Source organism: Oncorhynchus keta, chromosome 1 (genome assembly GCF_023373465.1).
Source record: "Oncorhynchus keta strain PuntledgeMale-10-30-2019 chromosome 1, Oket_V2, whole genome shotgun sequence".
Lineage (NCBI taxonomy): Eukaryota > Metazoa > Chordata > Actinopteri > Salmoniformes > Salmonidae > Oncorhynchus > Oncorhynchus keta.
Window position 1 is genome coordinate 6613252 of NC_068421.1, and position 27500 is coordinate 6640751.

Consider the following 27500-nt stretch of genomic DNA (forward strand, 5'->3'; position numbering starts at 1 on the left):
CTAACCCTGGGTGTATTTGGTCTGGTAACGCCCCTAACCCTGGGTGTGTTTGGTCTGTTAACCCCCCTAACCCTGGGGGTTTTTGGTCTGGTAACACCCCTAACCCTGGGGGTGTTTGGTCTGGTAACGCCCCTAACCCTGGGTGTGTTTGGTCTGGTAACGCCCCTAACCCTGGGTGTGTTTGGTCTGGTAATGCCCCTAACCCTGGGTGTGTTTGGCCTGGTAACGCCCCTAACCCTGGGTGTGTTTGGTCTGGTAATGCCCCTAACCCTGGGGGTGTTTGGTCTGGTAACGCCCCTACAGTGTGTGTGGGTGGTGTCTGGGTCAGTGTGTGTGGGTGGTGTCTGGGTCAGTGTGTGTGGTTGGTGTCTGGGTCAGTGTGTGTGGGTGGTGTCTGGGTCAGTGTGTGTGGGTGGTGTTTGGATCTGCGTGTGGTTGGTGTCTGGGTCAGCGTGTGTGGGTGGTGTTTGGATCTGCGTGTGGTTGGTGTCTGGGTCAGCGTGTGGTTGGTGTTTGGATCGGCGTGTGGTTGGTGTCTGGGTCAGTGTGTGGTTGGTGTCTGGGTTAGCGTGTGGTTGGTGTTTGGATCGGCGTGTGGTTGGTGTCTGGGTCAGTGTGTGTGGGTGGTGTCTGGGTCAGTGTGTGTGGGTGGTGTCTGGGTCAGTGTGTGGGTGGTGTCTGGGTCAGTGTGTGGGTGGTGTCTGGGTCAGTGTGTGTGGGTGGTGTCTGGGTCAGTGTGTGTGGGTGGTGTCTGGGTCAGTGTGTGTGGGTGGTGTCTGGGTCAGTGTGTGTGGGTGGTGTCTGGGTCAGTGTGTGTGGGTAGTGTCTGGGTCGGTGTGTGTGGGTGGTGTCTAGGTCAGTGTGTGGGTGGTGTCTGGGTCAGTGTGTGTGGTTGGTGCCTGGGTCAGTGTGTGTGGGTGGTGTCTGGGTCAGTGTGTGTGGGTGGTGTCTGGGTCATTGTGTGTGGGTGGTGTCTGGGTCAGTGTGTGGGTGGTGTCTGGGTCCGTGTGTGGGTTGTGTCTGGGTCAGTGTGTGTGGGTGGTGTCTGGGTCAGCGTGTGGTTGGTGTTTGGATCGGGCGTGTGGTTGGTGTCTGGGTCAGTGTGTGGTTGGTGTTTGGATCGGCGTGTGGTTGGTGTTTTGGTCGGCGTGTGGTTGGTGTCTGGGTCAGCGTGTGGTTGGTGTTTGGATCGGCGTGTGGTTGGTGTCTGGGTCGGCATGTGGTTGGTGTTTTGGTCGGCGTGTGGTTGGTGTCTGGATCAGCGTGTGGTTGGTGTTTGGATCAGCGTGTGGTTGGTGTCTGGGTCAGTGTGTGTGGTTGGTGTCTGGGTCAGTGTGTGGTTGGTGTCTGGGTCAGCGTGTGGTTGGTGTTTGGATCGGCGTGTGGTTGGTGTCTGGGTCAGCGTGTGGTTGGTGTTTTGGTCGGCGTGTGGTTGGTGTCTGGGTCAGCGTGTGGTTGGTGTCTGGGTCAGCGTGTGGTTGGTGTTTGGATCGGCGTGTGGTTGGTGTCTGGGTCAGCGTGTGGTTGGTGTTTGGATCGGCATGTGGTTGGTGTTTGGATCAGCGTGTGGTTGGTGTCTGGGTCAGTGTGTGTGGTTGGTGTCTGGGTCAGTGTATGTGGGTGGTGTCTGGGTCAGTGTGTGTGGGTGGTGTCTGGGTCAGTGTGTGTGGGTGGTGTCTGGGTCAGTGTGTGTGGGTGGTGTCTGGGTCAGTGTGTGTGGGTGGTGTCTGGGTCAGTGTGTGTGGGTGGTGTCTGGGTCAGTGTGTGTGGGTCAGTGTGTGTGGGTGGTGTCTGGGTCAGTGTATGTGGGTGGTGTCTGGGTCAGTGTGTGTGGGTGGTGTCTGGGTCAGTGTGTGTGGGTGGTGTCTGGGTCAGTGTGTGTGGGTGGTGTCTGGGTCAGTGTGTGTGGGTGGTGTCTGGGTCAGTGTGTGGGTGGTGTCTGGGTCAGTGTGTGTGGGTGGTGTCTGGGTCAGTGTGTGGGTGGTGTCTGGGTCAGTGTGTGTGGGTGGTGTCTGGGTCAGTGTGTGGGTGATGTCTGGGTCAGTGTGTGGGTGGTGTCTGGGTCACTGTGTGGGTGGTGTCTGGGTCAGTGTGTGTGGGTGCTGTCTGGGTCAGTGTGTGGGTCAGTGTGTGGGGTGGTGTCTGGGTCAGTGTGTGTGGGTGGTGTCTTGGTCAGTGTGTGTGGGGTGGTGTCTGGGTCAGTGTGTGGGTGGTGTCTGGGTGAGTGTGGGTGGTGTCTGGGTCAGTGTGTGGGTGGTGTCTGGGTCAGTGTGTGGGTGGTGTCTGGGTCAGTGTGTGGGTGGTGTCTGGGTCAGTGTGTGGGTGGTGTCTGGGTCAGTGTGTGTGGGTGGTGTCTGGGTCAGTGTGTGTGGGTGGTCCCTGGGGGTGTTTGGTCTGGTAACGCCCCTAACCCTGGGTGTGTTTGGTCTGGTAACGCCCCTAACCCTGGGTGTGTTTGGTCTGGTAATGCCCCTAACCCTGGGTGTGTTTGGCCTGGTAACGCCCCTAACCCTGGGTGTGTTTGGTCTGGTAATGCCCCTAACCCTGGGTGATATCGGTCTGGTAACCCCCCTAACCCTGGGGGTGTTTGGTCTGGTAACCCCCCTAACCCTGGGGGTGTTTGGTCCGGTAACGTCCCTAACCCTGGGTCTTGTCGGTCTGGTAACGCCCCTAACCCTGGGTGTGTTTGGTCTGGTAACGTCCCTAACCCTGGGGGTGTTTGGTCTGGTAACGCCCCTAACCCTGGGTGTGTTTGGTCTGGTCACGCCCCTAACCCTGGGTGTGTTTGGTCTGGTAACGCCCCTAACCCTGGGTCTTGTCGGTCTGGTAACGCCCCTAACCCTGGGGGTGTTTGGTCTGGTAACGCCCCTAACCCTGGGGGTGTTTGGTCTGGTAACGTCCCTAACCCTGGGGGTGTTTGGTCTGGTAACGCCCCTAACCCTGGGGGTGTTTGGTCTGGTAACGCCCCTAACCCTGGGTGTGTTTGGTCTGTTAACGCCCCTAACCCTGGGTGTGTTTGGTCTGGTAACGCCCCTAACCCTGGGTGTGTTTGGTCTGGTAACGCCCCTAACCCTGGGTGTGTTTGGTCTGGTCACGCCCCTAACCCTGGGAGTGTTTGGTCTGGTAACGCCCCTAACCCTGGGGGTGTTTGGTCTGGTAACGCCCCTAACCCTGGGTGTGTTTGGTCTGGTAACGCCCCTAACCCTGGGTGTGTTTGGTCTGTTAACGCCCCTAACCCTGGGTGTTTGGTCTGTTAACGCCCCTAACCCTGGGGGTGTTTGGTCTGGTAACGCCCCTAACCCTGGGTGTGTTTGGTCTGTTAACGCCCCTAACCCTGGGGGTGTTTGGTCTGGTAACGCCCCTAACCCTGGGGGTGTTTGGTCTGGTAACGCCCCTAACCCTGGGGGGGTTTGGTCTGGTAACGCCCCTAACCCTGGGTGTTTTTGGTCTGTTAACGCCCCTAACCCTGGGTGTTTTTGGTCTGGTAACGCCCCTGTATCCAAAGTGAAGACCTTTTGTCAGCTGTGTTTCTGTCATCTTTTTCTCCACATCGGGACAATCTTTCCATCTTGTACTTTTTAAAATTCAATATCAGAAGTTAGAGTTGTGATACATTCGTGAGTCTGCAGTACTGTAAAACTACTAATACTAATAGTAATATACTGTACATCAAACTACTACCACTACTACTAATAATAATAAACTGTACATCTGTCTCTCTGTTCTCCTCAGATATTATCCGACTCCACTCTGAACCATCTCTCCTTTTACACTGACCTGCCTCCCCCTCCCTCCTCTTTCCCCCTCCTCCCCCTCTTCCTCCCTCCTCCCTCATCCTCCCTCCTCCCCCCTCCTCCTCCCTCCTTCCCCCATCCTCACTCCTCCATCTCATCCTCATCTTCTCTCCTCCTCATCCCCCCATCCTCACTCCTCCATCTCATCCTCCTCACTCCTCCATCTCATCCTCATCTTCTCTCCTCCTCATCCCCCCATCCTCACTCCTCCATCTCATCCTCCTCATCCCCCCATCCTCACTCCTCCATCTCATCCTCATCTTCTCTCCTCCTCATCCCCCCACCCTCACCTCCTCCATCTCATCCTCCTCATCCCCCCATCCTCACTCCTCCATCTCATCCTCCTCATCCCCCCATCCTCACTCCTCCATCTCATCCTCATCTTCTCTCCTCCTCATCCCCCCACCCTCACTCCTCCATCTTCTCCTCATCCCCCATCCTCATCCTCTTTCTCTTTCCTCCTCATCCCCATCCTCTCCTCCTCATCCCCCCATCCTCACTCCTCCATCTCCTCCTCATCCCCACTCCTCCATCTCCTCCTCATCCTCACTAATCCATCTCCTCCTCATCCCATCCTCACTCCTCCTCATCCCCACATCGTCATCCTCACTCCTCCATCTTCACTCCTCTCCTTCCTCAAATAATCTGCATTTAAGAGGTGTTCAACAAAAAGAGAGAAAGAGAGAGAGTGGAACATACAGGACACAGTGTGTCTGACATGTGACAGGGGATTGTAGAATAGCAGCCAATAGGACACAGTGTATCTGACATGTGACAGGGGATTGTAGAATAGCAGCCAATAGGACACAGTGTATCTGACATGTGACAGGGGATTGTAGAATAGCAGCCAATAGGACACAGTGTATCTGACATGTGACAGGGGATTGTAGAATAGCAGCCAATAGGACACAGTGTATCTGACATGTGACAGGGGATTGTAGAATAGCAGCCAATAGGACACAGTGTATCTGAATCACAATGTAACACTGAAAGCCTTGATTCCCAAACAGATGCTGTCCCTTGGATGCACTGACAGGATTCGACTACATCACTACCTACCGAGTCAGCCGGCTGGCCAGTCAGTCAGTCAGCCACTCAGCTAGCCAGTCAGTCGGTCTCTCTCTCTCTCTCTCTCTCTCTCTCTGAGGAGCATGTTTATACTGCCAAAGCAAGTGAAATAAACAATAAAAAGTGAATGTGATACTATGTGTATATACAGTGTTGTAGCGATGTGCAAATAAAAAAATTCAAAAAATGTCCTGTCACTGTCAACTGAGAGGGGTGGGGGTCCAAATCAAAAGTATCAGTCAGTATCTGGTGTGGCCACCAGCTGCATTAAGTACTACAGTGCATCTCCTCCTCATGGACTGCACCAGATTTGCCAGTTCTTGCTGTGAGATGTTACCCCACTCATCCACCAAGGCACCTATAAGTTCCTGGACATTGTTTGGGGGGAATGGCCCAAGCCCTCACCCTCCCAGACGTCAGGCAGAACACTGACAGTCCTGTCTTGCAGGAAATCACGCACAGAACGAGCAGTATGGCTGGTGGCATTGTCATGCTGGAGAGTTATGCCAGGATGAGCCTGCAGGAAGGGTACCACATGGGAACCACGCAATCAGCTGGGGCAGCAGGGTAGCCTAGTGGTTAGAGCGTTGGGCTAATAACCGCAAGGTACGAATCTGTCGTTCTGTCCCTGAACAAGGCAGTTCCTAGGCCGTCATTGAAAATAAGAATTTGTTCTTAACTGACTTGCCTAGTTAAAGAAAGGCAATGACAACAAGGTCAGTCTGATGATGCTGGGACATGCAGCCCCAGACCATGACGTACCCTCCACCTCCAAATCGATCCCGCTCCAGAGCACAGGCCTCAGCGATGAAATGCGAATCCAACCATCACCCCTGGTGAGACAAAACCGCGACTGGTCAGTGAAGAGCACTTTTTGCCAGTCCTGTCTGGTCCAGCGACGGTGGGTTTGTGCCCATAGGCGACGTTGTTGCCGGTGATGTCTAGTGAGGACCTGCCTTACAACAGGCCTACAACCCCTCAGTCCAGCCTCTCTCAGACTATTGTGGACAGTCTGAGCACTGATGGAGGGATTGTGCGTTCCTGTTGTAACTCGGGCAGTTGTTGTTGCCATCCTGTACCTGTCCCGCAGGTGTGATGTTCGGATGTACCGATACTGTGCAGGTGTTATTACACATTTCAGAGTCAGTACAAAGGCCTCTTTAGTGTCTTAAGTTTTCATAACTGTGACCTTAATTGCCTACCGTCTGTAAGCTGTTAGTGTCTTAACGACCGTTCCACAGGTGCATGTTCATTAATTGTTTATGGTTCATTGAACAAGCATGGGAAACAGTGTTTAAACCCTTTACAATGAAGACCTGTGAAGTTATTTGGATTTTTACTAATTATCTTTGAAAGACAGGGTCCTGAAAAAGGGCCGTTTATTTTTTTGGCTGAGTTTAGTTAAAGTATAAAAGGGAAAATAAATTAACATGAGTTGTATTTACAATGGTGTTGAGCTTCACTGGTTGCCCTTTTCGAAAGGCAACAGGTCACACATCAGACAGACACCACCCACACACACTGACCCAGACACCACCCACACACACTGACCCAGACTCCACCCACACACACTGACCCAGACACCACCCACACACACTGACCCAGACACCACCCACACACTGACCCAGACACCACCCACACACACTGACCCAGACACCACCCACCCACACACTGACCCAGACACCACCCACACACTGACCCAGACACCAACCACACACACTGACCCAGACACCACCCACACACACTGACCCAAACACCACCCACACACTGACCCAGACACCACCCACACACTGACCCAGACACCGCACACACACACTGACCCAGACACCACCCACACACTGACCCAGCCACCACCCACACACTGACCCAGACACCACCCACACACACTGACCCAGACACCACCCACACACACTGACCCAGACACCACCCACACACTGACCAAGACACCACCCACACACACTGACCCAGACACCACCCACATACATTGACCCAGACACCACCCACACACACTGACCCAGACACAGCCCACACACTGACCCAGACACCACCCACACACACTGACCCAGACACCACCCACACACACTGACCCAGACACCACCCACACACTGACCCAGACACAACCCACACGCTGACCCAGACACCACCCACACATACTGACCCAGACACCACCCACACACACTGACCCAGACACCACCCACACACACTGACCCAGACACCACCCATACACACTGACCCAGACACCACCCACACGCCGATCCAAACACCAACCACACGCTGACCCAGACACCAACCACACGCCAACCCAGACACCAACCACACGCTGACACAGACACCAACCACACGCCGACCAAAACACCAACCACACACTGACCCAGACACCAACCACACGCTGACCCAGACACCAACCACACGCCAACCCAGACACCAACCACACGCTGACCCAGACACCAACCACACGCCGACCAAAACACCACCCACACACTGACCCAGACACCACCCACACACACTGACCCAGACACCAACCACACGCTGATCCAAACACCAACCACACGCCGATCCAAACACCAACCACACGCCGATCCAAACACCAACCACACGCTGACCCAGACACCAACCACACACCAACCACACGCCGACCCAGACACCATTGGTCCAGAAACAACCTCCAGGCCCTACTGTCCAGAAACAACCCCCAGCCCCTACTGTCCAGAAACAACCCCCAGCCCCTACTGTCCAGAAACAACCCCCAGGCCTTACTGTCCAGAAACAACCCCCAGGCCTTACTGTCCAGAAACAACCCCCAGCCCCTTACTGTCCAGAAACAACCTCCAGCCCCTACAGTCCAGAAACAACCCCCAGGCCTTACTGTCCAGAAACAACCCCCAGCCCCTACTGTCCAGAAACAACCCCCAGGCCTTACTGTCCAGAAACAACCCCCAGGCCCTACTGTCCAGAAACAACCTTCTGTAGCTCAGTTGGTAGAGCATGGCGCTTGTAACGCCAGGGTAGTGGGTTCGATCCCCGGGACCACCCATACGCAGAATGTATGCACACATGACTGTAAGTCGCTTTGGATAAAAGCGTCTGCTAAATGGCATATATTATATTATTATTATTATTATAACCCCCAGCCCCTACTGTCCAGAAACAACCCCCAGCCCCTACTGTCCAGAAACAACACCGAGCCCCTACTGTCCAGAAACAACCCCCAGGCCTTACTGTCCAGAAACAACCCCTAGCCCCTACTGTCCAGAAACAACCCCTAGCCCCTACTGTCCAGAAACAACCCCCAGGCCTTACTGTCCAGAAACAATCCCCCGGCCCTACTGTCCAGAAACAACCCCCAGGCCTTACTGTCCAGAAACAACCCCTAGCCCCTACTGTCCAGATACAACCCCCAGCCCCTACTGTCCAGAAACAACCCCCAGCCCCTACTGTCCAGAAACACCCCTAGCTCCTACTGTCCAGAAACAACCCCCAGCCCCTACTGTCCAGAAACACCCCTAGCCCCTACTGTCCAGAAACAAACCCTAGCCCCTTACTGTCCAGAAACAACCCCCAGCCCCGACTGTCCAGAACCAACCTCCAGCCCCTACTGTCCAGAAACACCCCCAGGCCCTACTGTCCAGAAACACCCCCAGCCCCTACTGTCCAGAAACAACCCGTAGCCCCTACTGTCCAGAAACAACCCCAGGCCTTACTGTCCAGAAACAACCCCCAGCCCTTACTGTCCAGAAACAACCCCCAGCCCCTACTGTCCAGAAACAACCCCCCGGCCTTACTATCCATAAACAACCTCCCAGCCCCTACTGTCCAGAAACAACCCCCAGGCCTTACTGTCCAGAAACAACCCCCCGGCCTTACTGTCCAGAAACAACCCCCAGCCCCTACTATCCAGAAACAACCCCCAGCCCCTACTGTCCAGAAACAACCCCCAGCCCCTACTGTCCAGAAACAACCCCCAGCCCCTACTGTCCAGAAACAACCCCTAGCCCCTACTGTCCAGAAACAACCCCCAGCCCCTACTGTCCAGAGTCTAGACACGTGTGAAGATCTGAGAAGGATTGATGGGTGGTGACATGGTGAGAGCTCCACCTTACCCTCTGAAAGGTGGTTCTTCCGGCGCCAACAGAGATGGCCGCCTCGTTTCGCCTTCCTGGGAAACTATGCAGTTTTTTGTTTTTTTACATGTTATTTCTAACATTAGTACCCCAGGTCATCTTAGGTTTCATTACATACAGTCAAGAAGAACTACTGAATATAAGATCAGCGTCAACTCACCATCAGTACGACCAAGAATATGATTTTCGCGACGCGGATCCTGTGTTCTGCCTTTCAACCAGGACAACGGAATGGATCCCATGCGGCGACCCAAAGAAATGACTCCCAAAAAGAGGGAAACGAGGCGGTCTTCTGGTCAGACTCCGGAGACTGAACGAACTTTATTTGACTATTTGCAAACTGGAATCCACATATCCGGAGGCTGCATTCATTGTAGCTGGGGATTTTAATAAGGCTAATCTGAAAACAAGACTCCCTAAATTTTATCAGCATATCGATTGCGCAACCAGGGGTGGAAAAACCTTGGATCATTGTTACTCTAACTTCCGTGACGCATATAAGGCCCTGCCCCGCCCTCCTTTCGGAAAAGCTGACCACGACTCCATTTTGTTGATCCCTGCCTACAGACAGAAACTAAAAAAAGAAGCTCCCATGCTGAGGTCTGTCCATCGCTGGTCCGACTAAGCTGACTCCACACTCCAAGACTGCTTCCATCACGTGGACTGGGATATGTTTCGTATTGCGTCAGATAACAACATTGACGAATACGCTGATTCGGTGTGCGAGTTCATTAGAACGTGCGTTGAAGATGTCGTTCCCATAGCAACGATTAAAACATTCCCTAACCAGAAACCGTGGATTGATGGCAGCATTCGCGTGAAACTGAAAGCGCGAACCACTGCTTTTAATCATGGCAAGGTGACTGGTAACATGACCGAATACAAACAGTGCAGCTATTCCCTCCGCAAGGCTATCAAACAAGCTAAGCGTCAGTACAGAGACAAAGTAAAATCTCAATTCAACGGCTCAGACACAAGAGGCATGTGGCAGGGTCTACAGTCAATCACGGACTACAAGAAGAAAACCAGCCCAGTCAGGGATGGCCAGGATGTCTTGCTCCCAGGCAGACTAAATAACTTTTTTGTCCGCTTTGAGGACAATACAGTGCCACAGACACGGCCTGCAACGAAAACATGCGGACTCTCCTTCACTGCAGCCGAGGTGAGTAAGACATTTAAACGTGTTAACCCTCGCAAGGCTGCAGGCCCAGACGGCATCCCCAGCCGGGCCCTCAGAGCATGCGCAGACCAGTTGGCCGGTGTGTTTACGGACATATTCAATCAATCCCTATACCAGTCTGCTGTTCCCACATGCTTCAAGAGGGCCACCATTGTTCCTGTTCCCAAGAAAGCTAAGGTTACTGAGCTAAACGACTACCGCCCCGTAGCACTCACTTCCGTCATCATGAAGTGCTTTGAGAGACTAGTCAAGGACCATATCATCTCCACCCTACCTGACACCCTAGACCCACTCCAATTTGCTTACCGCCAAAATAGGTCCACAGACGATGCAATCTCAACCACACTGCACACTGCCCTAACCCATCTGGACAAGAGGAATACCTATGAGAGAATGCTGTTCATCGACTTCAGCTCGGCATTCAACACCATAGTACCCTCCAAGCTCATCATCAAGCTCGAGACCCTGGATCTCGACCCCGCCCTGTGCAACTGGGTACTGGACTTCCTGACGGGCCGCCCCCAACAACATCTCCACCCCGCTGATCCTCAACACTGGGGCCCCACAAGGGTGCGTTCTGAGCCCTCTCCTGTACTCCCTGTTCACCCACGACTGCGTGGCCACGCACGCCTCCAACTCAATCATCAAGTTTGCGGACGACACAACAGTGGTCGGCTTGATTACCAACAACGACGAGACGGCCTACAGGGAGGAGGTGAGGGCCCTCGGAGTGTGGTGTCAGGAAAATAACCTCACACTCAACGTCAACAAAACTAAGGAGATGATTGTGGACTTCAGGAAACAGCAGAGGGAACACCCCCCTATCCACATCGATGGAACAGTAGTGGAGAGGGTAGTAAGTTTTAAGTTCCTCGGCATACACATCACAGACAAACTGAATTGGTCCACTCACACTGACAGCATCGTGAAGAAGGCGCAGCAGCGCCTCTTCAACCTCAGGAGGCTGAAGAAATTTGGCTTATCACCAAAAGCACTCACAAACTTCTACAGATGCACAATCGAGAGCATCCTGGCGGGCTGTATCACCGTCTGGTACGGCAACTGCTCCGCCCACAACCGTAAGGTTCTCCAGAGGGTAGTGAGGTCTGCACAACGCATCACCGGGGGCAAACTACCTGCCCTCCAGGACACCTACACCACCCGATGTTACAGGAAGGCCATAAAGATCATCAAGGACAACAACCACCCGAGCCACTGCCTGTTCACCCCGCTATCATCCAGAAGGCGAGGTCAGTACAGGTGCATCAAAGCTGGGACCGAGAGACTGAAAAACAGCTTCTATCTCAAGGCCATCAGACTGTTGAACAGCCACCACTAACATTGAGTGGCTGCTGCCAACACACTGACACTGACACTGACACTGACTCAACTCCAGCCACTTTAATAATGGGAATTGATGGGAAATTATGTAAAATATATCACTCGCCACTTTGAACAATGCTACCTAATATAATGTTTACATACCCTACATTATTAATCTCATATGCATATGTATATACTGTACTCTATATCATCTACTGCATCCTTATGTAATAGATGTATCACTAGCCACTTTAACTATGCCACTTTGTTTACATACTCATCTCATATGTATATACTGTACTCGATACCATCTACTGCATCTTGCCTATGCCGCTCTGTACCATCACTCATTCCTATATCTTTATGTACATATACTTTATCCCTTTACACTTATGTGTATCAGGTAGTAGTTTTGGAATTGTTAGTTAGATTACTCGTTGGTTATTACTGCATGGTCGGAACTAGAAGCACAAGCATTTCGCTACGCTCGCATTTACATCTGCTAACCATGTGTATGTTACCAATAAAATTTTATTTGAATTAATTGATACTAGATAAATAGAATGGAGTTAGAAGGGTGACCTCCTACTTTGAAAGGACAGGAAGGACTACTTTGAAAGGACAGGAAGTGTTGAATGGGCACTTGACTAGGTATTTCCACATTTAACCCCACCCACATGTGAATGCCGAAATATCAAGTAGATTGTTTTGGTTTCGTATGAAAAATAATAAACAAACAAAAGAGACAGTTTTCACGTTGCTCCGTTTTTACACGGAAAACAGGTGATCAAAACATACACCGACCAAAATCTTACCTCAGGAACTTTACCTCAGCAATCTTACCTCAGGAACTTTACCTCAGGAATCTTACCTCAGGAACTTTACCTCAGGAACTTTACCTCAGGAACTTTACCTCAGGAATCTTACCTCAGGAACTTTACCTCAGGAACTTTACCTCAGGAACTTTACCTCGGGAATCTTACCTCAGGAACTTTACCTCAGCAATCTTACCTCAGGAACTTTACCTCAGCAATCTTACCTCAGGAACTTTACCTCAGGAACTTTACCTCAGGAATCTTACCTCAGCAATCTTACCTCAGGAACTTTACCTCAGGAACTTTACCTCAGCAATCTTACCTCAGGAACTTTACCTCAGCAATCTTACCTCAGCAATCTTACCTCAGGAACTTTACCTCAGGAATCTTACCTCAGGAATCTTACCTCAGGAATCTTACCTCAGGAATTTTACCTCAGCAATCTTACCTCAGCAATCTTACCTCAGGAACTTTACCTCAGGAATCTTACCTCAGGAATTTTACCTCAGCAATCTTACCTCAGCAATCTTACCTCAGGAACTTTACCTCAGCAATCTTACCTCAGGAACTTTACCTCAGGAATCTTACCTCAGGAATCTTACCTCAGCAATTTTACCTCAGCAGTCTTACCTCAGGAAACTTGATTTAATGTTGTCCATGAATTAGGATAATTATCTTGACTGCAGTAGTGAACATAGACACCAAAATGTTCTGTCAATCCTCCAGATCAGCATTAGTAATCGCACTTTGGCTGTTACAAGCTCTTTATAACTTGACTGTCATATAGAAAATCCTTCTCTGAATCAGCTGATGTTGCTTGATTAACGTCCCCTTTTAACTAAACAGCAAGACATCAAACACGCATCAAATAACTATTATGGATAATTATTGAAGAAATACTTTATTTACATCGATTTCATTTTATTAATCAAGTTCAAGTTACTCTTTCTGTTAAAAAGCATTGTATTTTGTAATTACATACATTGTTTTGGATATGTGTGCCCATGAAAACTGTTTTCACACTGTAACATAAGAAGATACTAAATGTTATGAGGTCACAGTCCACTTCCCAGATCTCCACACTAAAAAGAGTCTGACAAGCAATATCCAGGAATTTCCCAGAATCAATGTCAATGTGTAATTAAATTGTTAAAATGCGTTGTATGTGACATAACAACAAACAGCAGTATCATCAATGTAATAGGGTTTTGTGTCGCACGATATTTGTCAAATCCATGAAGAGTCCAAGCACGAGAAAGACTTTAAACACAGGGTTTTGATTCAACTCATGAATTATATTGAATGTATCTATGTTCCCCCTTTAACATCCTAATGTATTCACGTGAAAATACGTGCAAATCATTATTAATGAACTTAGTAACCACTCCAAACAGTTCACTACAAGAAATGCTCATTGGTGCCCTAGTTTATAGAAAGGCCCACTGGTACCCTAGTTTATAGAATGACACATTGGTATCCTGGTTTATAGAATGACCCACTGGGACCCTAGTTTATAGAAAGACCCACTGGTGCCCTAGTTTATAGAGACCCACTGGTACCCTAGTTTATAGAAAGACCCACTGGTGCCCTAGTTTATAGAGACCCACTGCGACCCTAGTTTATAGAATGACCCACTGGTATCCTGGTTTATAGAATGACACATTGGTACCCAAGTTTATAGAATGACCCACTGGTACCCTAGTTTATAGAATGACACACTGGTACCCTAGTTTATAGATTGACCCACTGGTACCCTAGACTTGCCTCATGCTAGACTGGCCAAATGCTAGACTGGTCCATGCTAGACTGGCCTTGGGGTAGACTGGCCCCAGGACAGACTGGCCCCATGCTAGACCGGCCATGCTAGACCGGCCCCATGCTAAACTGGCCCCATGCTAGACTGGCCTTGGGGTAGACTGGCCCCAGGACAGACTGGCCCCATGCTAGACTGGCCATGCTAGACCGGCCCCATGCTAGACTGGCCTTGGGGTAGACTGGCCCCAGGACAGACTGGCCCCATGCTAGACTGGCCTTGGGGTAGACCGGCCCCATGCTAGACTGGCCTTGGGGTAGACTGGCCCCAGGACAGACTGGCCCCATGCTAGACTGGCCATGCTAGACCGGCCCCATGCTAAACTGGCCCCATGCTAGACTGGCCTTGGGGTAGACTGGCCCCATGCTAGACCGGTCCCATGCTAGACCGGCCCCATGCTACTTTGGCCCCATGCTAGATTGGCCCCATGCTAGACTGGCCCCATGCTAGACTGACCTTGGGGTAGATTATCCCCATGCTAGACCGGCCCCATGCTAGACCGGCCCCATGCTAGACTAGCCCCATGCTATACTGGCCCTATGCTAGACTATCCCCATGCTAGACTAGCCCCATGCTAGACTGGCCCCATGCTAGACCGGCCCCATGCTAGACCGGCCCCATGCTAGACCGGCCCAATGCTAGACTGGCCTTGGGGTAGACTGGCCCCATACTAGACTGGCCCCACGCTAGACTGACCTTGGAGTAGATTGGCCCCATGCTAGACCGGCCCCATGCTAGACTAGCCCCATGCTAGACTGGCCCCATGCTAGGCTAGCCCCATGCTAGACTGGCCCCATGCTAGACTAGCCCCATGCTAGACTGGCCCCATGCTAGACCGGCCCCATGCTAGACCGGCCCCATGCTAGACCGGCCTTGGGGTAGACTGGCCCCATGCTAGACTGGCCCCATGCTAGACCGGCCCCATGCTAAACCGGCCCCATGCTAGACTGGCCTTGGGGTAGACTGGCCCCATGCTAGACTGGCCCCATGCTAGAATGGCCCCATGCTAGACTGGCCCCATGCTAGACTAGCCCCATGCTAGACTGGCCCCATGCTAGACTAGTCCCATGCTAGACTATCCCCATGCTAGACTAGCTCCATGCTAGACTGGCCCCATGCTAGACCGGCCTCATGCTAGACCGGCCCCATGCTAGACCGGCCTTGGGGTAGACTGGCCCCATGCTAGAATGGCCCCATGCTAGACTGGCCCCATGCTAGACTAGCCCCATGCTAGACTAGCCCCATGCTAGACTGGCCCCATGCTAGACTAGCCCCATGCTAGACTGGCCCCATGCTAGACTAGCTCCATGCTAGACTGGCCCCATGCTAGACCGGCCCCATGCTAGACCGGCCCCATGCTAGACCGGCCTTGGGGTAGACTGGCCCCATGCTAGACCGGCCCCACGCTAGACCGGCCATGCTAGACCGGCCCCATGCTAAACTGGCCCCATGCTAGACTGGCCTTGGGGTAGACTGGCCCCATGCTAGACCGGTCCCATGCTAGACCGGCCCCATGCTAGTTTGGCCCCATGCTAGATTGGCCCCATGCTAGACTGGCCCCATGCTAGACTGGCCCCATGCTAGACTGACCTTGGGGTAGATTATCCCCATGCTAGACCGGCCCCATGCTAGACCGGCCCCATGCTAGACTAGCCCCATGCTATACTGGCCCCATGCTAGACTATCCCCATGCTAGACTAGCCCCATGCTAGACTGGCCCCATGCTAGACCGGCCCCATGCTAGACCGGCCCCATGCTAGACCGGCCCAATGCTAGACTGGCCTTGGGGTAGACTGGCCCCATACTAGACTGGCCCCACGCTAGACTGACCTTGGAGTAGATTGGCCCCATGCTAGACCGGCCCCATGCTAGACTAGCCCCATGCTAGACTGGCCCCATGCTAGGCTAGCCCCATGCTAGACTGGCCCCATGCTAGACTAGCCCCATGCTAGACTGGCCCCATGCTAGACCGGCCCCATGCTAGACCGGCCCCATGCTAGACCGGCCTTGGGGTAGACTGGCCCCATGCTAGACTGGCCCCATGCTAGACCGGCCCCATGCTAGACTGGCCCCATGCTAGACTGGCCCCATGCTAGAATGGCCCCATGCTAGACTGGCCCCATGCTAGACTAGCCCCATGCTAGACTGGCCCCATGCTAGACTAGTCCCATGCTAGACTATCCCCATGCTAGACTAGCTCCATGCTAGACTGGCCCCATGCTAGACCGGCCCCATGCTAGACCGGCCTTGGGGTAGACTGGCCCCATGCTAGAATGGCCCCATGCTAGACTGGCCCCATGCTAGACTAGCCCCATGCTAGACTAGCCCCATGCTAGACTGGCCCCATGCTAGACTAGCCCCATGCTAGACTGGCCCCATGCTAGACTAGCTCCATGCTAGACTGGCCCCATGCTAGACCGGCCCCATGCTAGACCGGCCTTGGGGTAGACTGGCCCCATGCTAGACCGGCCCCATGCTAGACCGGCCCCATGCTAGACCGGCCCCATGCTAGACTGGCCTTGGGGTAGACTGGCCCCATGCTAGAATGGCCCCATGCTAGACTGGCCCCATGCTAGACTGGCCCCATGCTAGACCAGCCCCATGCTAGACCATGCTAGACCCAGGTGCTATCCCAGGGCTAAGGTTGGTGCTAGCCCTGCTAGACTGACCCCATGCTAGATTGGCCCCATTATAAGCAATAAGACATTGATTAACACATTATTTCCTCTTGCTTCTAGCATTTGATTTCCAACAGTGATAGTTTTTTATAAACTTTGGTTGTCTGCCTGTCCAACATTGGAAAACAATCTTGCACTTTTGAAATTCCATCCCTCCCCTGTACAGAGAATGTTGTGAACTAATGAGACATTAACTTTTTTGACCGAATTCGAAATCACGCAACGTTATTTTCATGGATACAGTATATACAATTAAACGTCAATAGAACAGCTACGAAAACAGGGGGAAAGGGAGTGTTTGCCGCCCTTCTAGCTGTAGAATGTGTAGCTTCAGTTGGCTAAGTGAGAAGAAATTAGCCAGCCTGCATACAGTAGGGTTTTTGTCCTCAGGTGGAAGGATGAAATAGTATGAATTACCGTGCAGAACACATTAGAGGATTCACGAGCGTCACCAGCATACGCTGATTAAGTGAAAGTGCCCCTTTTGTGATTGAACAGTAATAGTATTAGTAGTATTCTATTAGTAGTATTCTAGGTATCGTTCGTGACCCTGTTTCACCTTTGCTATTTTGGCACTGTGTTTCTGGGGCTAACCCCGAAAAGTCTGTGCTAACCCTGTTCCGGAGTAGAGCCAGCTAGCTGTGGACTTAGTTTGGTGCTAGCCCTGGACTGAAGTTGGTGCTAGCTGTGGACTAAGGTTGGTGCTAGTCCACTTTAGAATGTGGCAAGTGTGAACACTTGCTTAGCCTCAGGCTAAAATCTTCCTTAGCCCAGGACTAAGGTTGGTGCTATCCCAGGGCTAAGGTTGGTGCTAGCCCTGGGCTAAGGTTGGTGCTAGCCCTGGGCTGAAGTTGGTGCTAGCCCTGGGCTGAAGTTGGTGCTAGCCCAGGGCTGAAGTTGGTGCTAGCCCTGGGCTAAGGTTGGTGCTAGCCCAGGTCTGAAGTTGGTGCTAGCCCTGGGCTGAGGTTGGTGCTAGCCCTGGGCTAAGGTTGGTGCTAGCCCAGGTCTGAAGTTGGTGCTAGCCCTGGGCTGAAGTTGGTGCTAGCCCTGGGCTAAGGTTGGTGCTAGCCCAGGTCTGAAGTTGGTGCTAGCCCTGGGCTAAGGTTGGTGCTAGCCCTGGGCTAAGGTTGGTGCTAGCCCTGGGCTAAGGTTGGTGCTAGCCCAGGGTTGAAGTTGGTGCTAGCCCTGGGCTAAGGTTGGTGCTAGCCCTGGGCTAAGGTTGGTGCTAGCCCAGGGCTGAAGTTGGTGCTAGCCCTGGGCTAAGGTTGGTGCTAGCCCAGGGCTGAAGTTGGTGCTAGCCCAAATGTTGTTGCCTGGTGGACGGTGTTTTTTCTTACAGCTAATGCATTTACACTCACATACAAACATATTCACATCTCACCGTAACAGTGTCTCTCATAGTCCATCTCTCTCATCTCCGCACCCCTCTCTCTCTCTCTCCTTCCCTCTCTCTCTCTCTCTCTCTCTAGCTCTCAGATGTTGGGAAGGTGATTCTCTCTCCTTCACTCTCTCACTCCTCTCACTCTTTCCCTCTGTCTCTCTCCTTTTCTCTCTCCGTCTCTCTCTCATATGTTGGACAGGTGATTCTTCTCTCTAGATGTTGGACAGGTGTTTCTCCTCTCTAGATGTTGGACAGGTGTTTCTCCTCTCTAGATGTTGGGCAGGTAATTCTCCTCTCTAGATGTTGGACAGGTGTTTCTCCTCTCTAGATGTTGGACAGGTGATTCTCCTCTCTAGATGTTGGACAGGTGTTTCTCCTCTCTAGATGTTGGACAGGTGTTTCTCCTCTCTAGATGTGGGACAGGTGTTTCTCCTCTCTAGATGTGGGACAGGTGTTTCTCCTCTCTAGATGTTGGACAGGTGTTTCTCCTCTCTAGATGTGGGACAGGTATTTCTCCTCTCTAGATGTTGGACAGGTGATTCACCTCTCTAGATGTTGGACAGGTGATTCTCCTCTCTAGATGTTGGACAGGTGATTCTTCTCTCTCTAGATGTTGGACAGGTGTTTCTCCTCTCTAGATGTTGGACAGGTGATTCTCCTCTCTAGATGTTGGACAGGTGTTTCTCCTCTCTAGATGTTGGACAGGTGATTCTCCTCTCTAGATGATGGACAGGTGTTTCTCCTCTCTAGATGTTGGACAGGTGATTCTCCTCTCTAGATGTTGGACAGGTGATTCTCCTCTCTAGATGTTGGACAGGTGTTTCTCCTCTCTAGATGTTGGACAGGTGTTTCTCCTCTCTAGATGTTGGACAGGTGTTTCTCCTCTCTAGATGTTGGACAGGTGATTCTCCTCTCTAGATGTTGGACAGGTGATTCTCCTCTCTAGATGTTGGACAGGTGATTCTCCTCTCTAGATGTTGGGCAGGTGATTCTCCTCTCTAGATGTTGGACAGGTGTTTCTCCTCTCTAGATGTTGGACAGGTGATTCTCCTCTCTAGATGTTGGGCAGGTGATTCCCCTCTCTAGATGTTGGACAGGTGTTTCTCCTCTCTAGATGTGGGACAGGTGTTTCTCCTCTCTAGATGTTGGAGAGGTGATTCTTCTCTCTCTAGATGTTGGTCAGGTGATTCTTCTCTCTCTAGATGTTGGACAGGTGATTCTCCTCTCTAGATGTTGGACAGGTGTTTCTCCTCTCTAGATGTTGGACAGGTGATTCTCCTCTCTAGATGTTGGACAGGTGTTTCTCCTCTCTAGATATTGGACAGGTGTTTCTCCTCTCTAGATGTTGGACAGGTGATTCTTCTCTCTCTAGATGTTGGGCAGGTGATTCTCCTCTCTAGATGTTGGACAGGTGATTCTCCTCTCTAGATGTTGGACAGGTGATTCTCCTCTCTAGATGTTGGACAGGTGTTTCTCCTCTCTAGATGTTGGACAGGTGTTTCTCCTCTCTAGATGTTGGACAGGTGATTCTCCTCTCTAGATGTTGGACAGGTGTTTCTCCTCTCTAGATGTTGGACAGGTGTTTCTCCTCTCTAGATGTTGGACAGGTGATTCTCCTCTCTAGATGTTGGACAGGTGTTTCTCCTCTCTAGATGTTGGACAGGTGATTCTCCTCTCTAGATGTTGGACAGGTGATTCTTCTCTCTCTAGATGTTGGGCAGGTGTTTCTCCTCTCTAGATGTTGGACAGGTGTTTCTCCTCTCTAGATGTTGAACAGGTGTTTCTCCTCTCTAGATGTTGGAGAGGTGATTCTTCTCTCTCTAGATGTTGGACAGGTGATTCTCCTCTCTAGATGTTGGGCAGGTGATTCTCTCTCTCTAGATGTTGGACAGGTGATTCTCTCTCTAGATGTTGGACAGGTGATTCTCCTCTCTAGATGTTGGGCAGGTGATTCTCTCTCTCTAGATGTTGGACAGGTGATTCTCTCTCTAGATGTTGGACAGGTGTTTCTCCTCTCTAGATGTTGGACAGGTGATTCTTCTCTCTAGATGTTGGACAGGTGTTTCTCCTCTCTAGATGTTGGACAGGTGTTTCTCCTCTCTAGATGTTGGGCAGGTGATGGTCTGTGTATCTGTGTTTGTTCTGTTTCTTGGTCTCTGGAGCAGGAGATATGTTGTTGCTGGGGAGCTGAGGAAGGTACTGCGGCTGGAAGGACAGACAGACAGACAGACAGACAGACAGACAGACAGACAGACAGACAGACAGACAACGTTAGTAGTTACTGGGGTTTGAGAGATGACGAGGCAGAGACATTGCCTGAAAAATACAGTTTTGGGGTTCAGTTTGCAAGATCAGGGGTTCTCAAACGTTTTGGGGTTCAGTTTGCAAGATCAGGGGTTATCAAACGTTTTGGGGTTCAGTTTGCAAGATCAGGGGTTCTCAAACGTTTTGGGGTTCAGTTTGCAAGATCAGGGGTTCTCAAACGTTTTGGGGTTCAGTTTGCAAGATCAGGGGTTCTCAAACGTTTTGGGGTTCAGTTTGCAAGATCAGGGGTTCTCAAACGTTTTGGGGTTCAGTTTGCAAGATCAGGGGTTCTCAAACGTTTTGGGGTTCAGTTTGCAAGCTCAGGGGTTCTCAGACGTTTTGGGGCTGGGGGCCCCATTTGTGATAGCTCATTTGTCAGGGACCCCCTCATAATCAGAAAAATAGCATACAAGGAGTTTTACTATGACTTTGGCACGGCTGTACGAACCAAGAACATTTTAAAGGCATCAGCTATTTTATTTGTGTGCAGTTTTCAAGCTAACTTCCTGAAATTCTACAGATTTTTTAATGTGGAAGAGAGATGTGTTGTTGTTGCAGCTTTAAACCTAACATCCTGCAATACAACAACAAAAATACATGAGGCAGAGAGAAAACATTGTTTGCAGACAACAGGAACTACAGTGAATGGAGAAATGTCAATCTTTGTGAAAATAAAAATAATGTTTTGAAGACAATCATGGTACCAATGATTGTTTCTAATACACCAGATGTACAGTATGTCCTTGAACTGATTTTTATTTTTTATTATCTGATAGATAATTGCACCCACCTGGTGTCCCAGGTCTAAATCAGTCCCTGATTAGAGGGGAATCCCCCACCTGGTGTCCCAGGTCTAAATCAGTCCCTGATTAGAGGGGAATCCCCCACCTGGTGTCCCAGGTCTAAATCAGTCCCTGATTAGAGGGGAATCACCCACCTGGTGTCCCAGGTCTAAATCAGTCCCTGATTAGAGGGGAATCCCCCACCTGGTGTCCCAGGTCTAAATCAGTCCCTGATTAGAGGGGAATCCCCCACCTGGTGTCCCAGGTCTAAATCAGTCCCTGATTAGAGGGGAATCACCCACCTGGTGTCCCAGGTCTAAATCAGTCCCTGATTAGAGGGGAATCACCCACCTGGTGTCCCAGGTCTAAATCAGTCCCTGATTAGAGGGGAATCACCCACCTGGTGTCCCAGGTCTAAATCAGTCCCTGATTAGAGGGGAATCACCCTCCTGGTGTCCCAGGTCTAAATCAGTCCCTGATTAGAGGGGAATCACCCACCTGGTGTCCCAGGTCTAAATCAGTCCCTGATTAGAGGGGAATCACCCACCTGGTGTCCCAGGTCTAAATCAGTCCCTGATTAGAGGGGAATCACCCTCCTGGTGTCCCAGGTCTAAATCAGTCCCTGATTAGAGGGGAATCACCCACCTGGTGTCCCAGGTCTAAATCAGTCCCTGATTAGAGGGGAATCACCCACCTGGTGTCCCAGGTCTAAATCAGTCCCTGATTAGAGGGGAATCACCCACCTGGTGTCCCAGGTCTAAATCAGTCCCTGATTAGAGGGGGAAAATAAAGAGAAAGAAATGCAGAGGAACTGGTTTCAAGGTCCAGAGTTGAGTTTGAGGGCTATAGGCTATATCAAATATGCTTCTTCTCCTTTCTTCAAACAGGAAAATGTTGGCCTTTTATAAACACATTTCATGCAATTCTACTACATTTGAAATTACAGGGTCCTCTGCTAACACTGTCAAACAGATCAATAAAAATGACATCATCCGATCGATATAAATCGGCCTACGAAAAGGGGAGACAAATACAACAGGACGTTCATCTAACCTGGAGGAGGAAGTTATTGTTATCCAAAAACAAACAAAAGTGGCACAGACCCAATGATAATGACAGTGAATATGCACACACACCGGAGATACGCCCGACGTTCTCCGTTTTGATAACTAAAAGACAGATTGGAGTCTTTTCATTGTCATCTCTATACAGCAATATATATATATATATATTTATAATGTCATCTCTATACAGCAATATATATATATAATGTCATCTCTATACAGCAATATATATATATATAATTTCATCTCTATACAGCAATATATATATATATATATATATATATATATATATATATATATATAATGTCATCTATATACAGCAATATATATATGTAATGTCATCTCTATACAGCAATATATATATATAATGTCATCTATATACAGCAATATATATATATAATGTCATCTCTATACAGCAATATATATATATAATGTCATCTATATACAGCAATATATATATATAATGTCATCTCTATACAGCAATATATATATATAATGTCATCTATATACAGCAATATATATATATAATGTCATCTCTATACAGCAATATATATATAATGTGGGCAAGTTTCTGCAGGGTGTGCTGATGTAATTCTCGATTATCGTAGATTTATCGGTGGTGACAGCGTTTCCTCAGTGCAGTGGGCAGCTGGGAGGAGGTGCTCTTATTCTCCATGGACTTTACAGTGTCCCAAAACGTTTTGGAATTAGTGCTACAGGAAGCAAATTTCTGTTTGAAAAAGCTAGCCTTAGCTTTTCTAACTGGCTGAGTATATTGGTTCCTGACTTCCCTGAAAAGTTGCATATCACGGGGGCTATTCGATGTTAATGCAGAACGCCACAGGATGTTTTTGTGCTGTTCAAGGGCAGTCAAGTCTGGGGTGAACCAAGGGCTATATCTGTTCTTAGTTCTACATGTGTTTACTGGGGCATGCTTATTTAAGATGGTGAGGAAAGCACTTTTGATGAACAACCAGGCATCCTCTACTGACGGGATGAGGTCAATATCCTTCCAGGATACCCGGGCCAGGTCGATTAGAAAGGCCTGCTCGCTGAAGTATTTTAGGGAGCGTTTGACAGTGATGAGGGGTGGTCGTTTGACCATCTACCCATTACGCACGCAGGCAATGAGGCAGTGATTGCTGAGATACTGGTTGAAGACAGCAGAGGTGTATTTAGAGGGCAAGTTGGTCAGGATGATATCTATGAGGGTGCCCGTGGTTTCGGATTTTAGGGTTGTACCTGGTAGGTTCCTTAATAATTTGTGTGAGATTGAGGGTATCTAGCTTAGATTGTAGGACGGCCGGGGTGTTAAGCATGTCCCAGTTTAGGTCACCTAACAGTACGAACTCTGAAGATAGATAGGGGGCGATCAATTCACATATGGTGTCCAGGGCACCGCTGGGCGCTAAAGGGAGTCTATAACAAGCAGCAAAGGTGAGAGACTTGTTTCTGGAAAGGTGGAATTTTAAAAGGAGAAGCTCAATTTTTTTGGGCACAGACCTAGATAGTATGATAGAACTCTGCAGGCTAACTCCGCCCCCATTGGCAGTTCTATCTTGTCAGAAAATGTTATAGTTAGAATTGAAAATTTCAGAATTGTTGGTTGCCTTCCTAAGCCAGGATTCAGACAAGGCTAGGACATCCGGGTTGGCAGAGTGTGCTAAAGCAGTGAATAAAGCAAACTTAGGGAGGAGGCTACTAATGTTAACATGCATGAAACCAATGCTTTTACAGTTACAGAATTCAACAAATGAGAGCTTCTGGGGAATAGGAGTGGTGCAGGGGGCTGCAGGGCCTGGATTCACCTCTACATCACCAGAGGAACAGAGGAGGAGTAGGATGAATGTACGGCCAAAGGCTAAAAGAACTGGTTGTCTAGTGCGTTCGGAACAGAGAGTAAAAGGAGCAGGTTTCTGGGTGCGGAAGAATAGATTCAAGGCATAATGTACAGACAAGGGTATGGTAGGATGTGAGTACAGTGGAGGTAAACCTAGGCATTGAGTGATGATGAGAGGTTTCGTCTCTAGAGGCACCATTTAAGCCAGGTGAGGTCATCTCATGTGAGGGCGGTGGAACAAAAGGGCCAGCTAGGGCATATTGAGCAGGGCTGCGGGCTCTACAGTGAAATAAGACAATAAACACTAACCAAAACAGCAATAGACAAGGCATATTGACATTAGGGAGAGGCATGTGTAGCCGAGTGACCATAGGGTCCAGTGAGTAGCTAGGCGAGTTGGAGGCACGTCGATTCAGACAGCTCGCAGGCCGGGGCTAGCAGGCTAGCAGATGGTCCTCAGGGGGACGTCGCAATGGGAGAGCCTGTTGAAACCCCCTCGGACGGTTACGTCGGCAGACCAGTTATGATGGATCGGCGGGGCTCCGTGTCGGCAGCAAAGGGTCCAGGCCAATTGGCAAAAAGAGGAAGCCCGGCAATTGTCTGATGGATCTCTTCGGCTAGCCAGGACATGGTATGCTCGGGGTTGATATCTCGCTAGCCAGGACATGGTATGCTCGGGGTTGATATCTCGCTAGCCAGGACATGGTATGCTCGGGGTTGATATCTCGCTAGCCAGGACATGGTATGCTCGGGGTTGATATCTCGACATGGTATGCTCGGGGTTGATATCTCGCTAGCCAGGACATGGTATGCTCGGGGTTGATATCTCGCTAGCCAGGACATGGTATGCTCGGGTTTGATATCTCGCTAGCCAGGACATGGTATGCTCGGGGTTGATATCTCGCTAGCCAGGACATGGTATGCTCGGGGTTGATATCTCGCTGTGCAGACTGGCAGGAATTGGCCGGGCTGAGGCTGGCAGATGTCTGATGGATCTCTTCGGCTAGCCAGGACATGGTATGCTCGGGGTTGATATCTCGCTGTGCAGACTGGCAGGAATTGGCCGGGCTGAGGCTGGCAGATGTCCGAATTAACAGTGATGACCGCTAGCAGTGGCTAACTGACTACTAGCTTAGTAGCTAGTTAGCTGGCTAGCTGCTGATGGGGGTTCAGGTTCTAAAGTGTAATAAATAGCAGATCCAGACCACATTGGGTGAGGCGGGTTGCAGGACAGTATGTTCAGTCCGTAGATGGAAATTGAGATAAAAAAGTTTTAAAAAATATATACGAAGAAAAATTATATAAACAGGCAATTACCGGTGGTATTTAGTGGAGGACATAACCAGTGGTGTCTACTGGAGGCTGTAACCAGTGGTGTCTAGTGGAGGACAGTGGTGTCTACTGGAGGCTGTAACCAGTGGTGTCTAGTGGAGGACATAACCAGTGGTGTCTAGTGGAGGACATAACCAGTGGTGTCTAGTGGAGGACATAACCAGTGGTGTCTACTGGAGGCTGTAACCAGTGGTGTCTAGTGGAGGACAGTGGTGTCTACTGGAGGCTGTAACCAGTGGTGTCTAGTGGAGGACATAACCAGTGGTGTCTAGTGGAGGACATAACCAGTGGTGTCTAGTGGAGGACATAACCAGTGGTGTCTAGTGGAGGACATAACCAGTGGTGTCTAGTGGAGGACAGTGGTGTCTAGTGGAGGACATAACCAGTGGTGTCTAGTGGAGGATATAACCAGTGGTGTCTAGTGGAGGACATAACCAGTGGTGTCTAGTGGAGGATATAACCAGTGGTGTCTAGTGGAGGACATAACCAGTGGTGTCTAGTGGAGGACATAACCAGTGGTGTCTAGTGGAGGACATAACCAGTGGTGTCTAGTGGAGGACATAACCAGTGGTGTCTAGTGGAGGACATAACCAGTGGTGTCTAGTGGAGGATATAACCAGTGGTGTCTAGTGGAGGACATAACCAGTGGTGTCTAGTGGAGGACAGTGGTGTCTAGTGGAGGACAGTGGTGTCTAGTGGAGGATATAACCAGTGGTGTCTAGTGGAGGACATAACCAGTGGTGTCTAGTGGAGGATATAACCAGTGGTGTCTAGTGGAGGACAGTGGTGTCTAGTGGAGGATATAACCAGTGGTGTCTACTGGAGGCTGTAACCAGTGGTGTCTAGTGGAGGACAGTGGTGTCTACTGGAGGACATAACCAGTGGTGTCTAGTGGAGGACATAACCAGTGGTGTCTAATGGAGGACAGTGGTGTCTAGTGGAGGACAGTGGTGTCTAGTGGAGGACATAACCAGTGGTGTCTAGTGGAGGACAGTGGTGTCTAGTGGAGGACAGTGGTGTCTAGTGGAGGACATAACCAGTGGTGTCTAGTGGAGGACATAACCAGTGGTGTCTAATGGAGGACAGTGGTGTCTAGTGGAGGACATAACCAGTGGTGTCTAGTGGAGGATATAACCAGTGGTGTCTAGTGGAGGATATAACCAGTGGTGTCTAGTGGAGGACAGTGGTGTCTAGTGGAGGATATAACCAGTGGTGTCTAGTGGAGGACATAACCAGTGGTGTCTAGTGGAGGACAGTGGTGTCTAGTGGAGGATATAACCAGTGGTGTCTAGTGGAGGATATAACCAGTGGTGTCTAGTGGAGGACAGTGGTGTCTAGTGGAGGACATAACCAGTGGTGTCTAGTGGAGGACAGTGGTGTCTAGTGGAGGACAGTGGTGTCTAGTGGAGGACATAACCAGTGGTGTCTAGTGGAGGACATAACCAGTGGTGTCTAATGGAGGACAGTGGTGTCTAGTGGAGGACATAACCAGTGGTGTCTAGTGGAGGATATAACCAGTGGTGTCTAGTGGAGGATATAACCAGTGGTGTCTAGTGGAGGACAGTGGTGTCTAGTGGAGGATATAACCAGTGGTGTCTAGTGGAGGACATAACCAGTGGTGTCTAGTGGAGGACAGTGGTGTCTAGTGGAGGACATAACCAGTGGTGTCTAGTGGAGGACAGTGGTGTCTAGTGGTGGCCATAACCAGTGGTGTCTAGTGGTGGCCGTAACCAGTGGTGTCTAGTCGAGGACATAACCAGTGGTGTCTAGTGGAGGACAGTGGTGTCTAGTGGAGGACATAACCAGTGGTGTCTAGTGGAGGACAGTGGTGTCTAGTGGAGGACAGTGGTGTCTAGTGGAGGACATAACCAGTGGTGTCTAGTGGAGGACATAACCAGTGGTGTCTAGTGGTGGCCGTAACCAGTGGTGTCTAATGGAGGACAGTGGTGTCTAGTGGAGGATATAACCAGTGGTGTCTAATGGAGGACAGTGGTGTCTAGTGGAG

The 27500-nt window shown here is 50.4% G+C and overlaps 2 protein-coding genes and 3 long non-coding RNA genes across 39 annotated transcripts in view; 3 read left to right on the forward strand and 2 right to left on the reverse strand.

Moving 5' to 3' along the window:
- The window catches only part of LOC127910369 (uncharacterized), a 25688-nt gene extending 24822 nt beyond the window's left edge, over window positions 1-866 (forward strand). Inside the window, exon 5 of the mRNA XM_052473936.1 lies at window positions 1-866. This exon is cut by the window's left edge and continues 1833 nt beyond it. The gene's annotated coding sequence lies outside the window, so the exon portion shown is untranslated.
- A 12317-nt stretch (window positions 867-13183) lies between these two features.
- On the reverse strand, window positions 13184-18767 carry LOC127910587 (uncharacterized). The gene is made up of 2 exons (XR_008075375.1): window positions 18718-18767; window positions 13184-18661 (listed from the first exon to the last, which is right to left on the reverse strand). It is a non-coding gene; the product is annotated as an uncharacterized LOC127910587 (long non-coding RNA).
- On the forward strand, window positions 18326-20170 carry LOC127910399 (uncharacterized). 34 transcript variants are annotated; one of them, XR_008074947.1, is made up of 3 exons: window positions 18326-18652; window positions 18795-19922; window positions 20009-20170. It is a non-coding gene; the product is annotated as an uncharacterized LOC127910399 (long non-coding RNA). The 34 variants fall into 34 exon arrangements; XR_008075219.1 differs by having other exon boundaries at window positions 18851-19922; XR_008074996.1 differs by having other exon boundaries at window positions 18907-19922.
- Window positions 20171-20233: 63 nt separating this feature from the next.
- LOC118387475 (cyclin-dependent kinase-like 1) overlaps window positions 20234-27500 on the reverse strand; it is a 29471-nt gene continuing 22204 nt past the window's right edge. The window contains exon 10 of one of the 2 annotated variants that reach the window (XM_052473970.1): window positions 20234-20378. In XM_052473970.1, coding sequence (XP_052329930.1) covers window positions 20274-20378 — 105 coding nt within the window. In that variant the 3' untranslated portion in view covers window positions 20234-20273. The remainder of the gene's footprint in view (window positions 20379-27500) is intronic. The other variant, XM_052474026.1, reaches the window with a different exon arrangement.
- On the forward strand, window positions 21630-21897 carry LOC127910590 (uncharacterized). The gene is made up of 2 exons (XR_008075385.1): window positions 21630-21769; window positions 21868-21897. It is a non-coding gene; the product is annotated as an uncharacterized LOC127910590 (long non-coding RNA).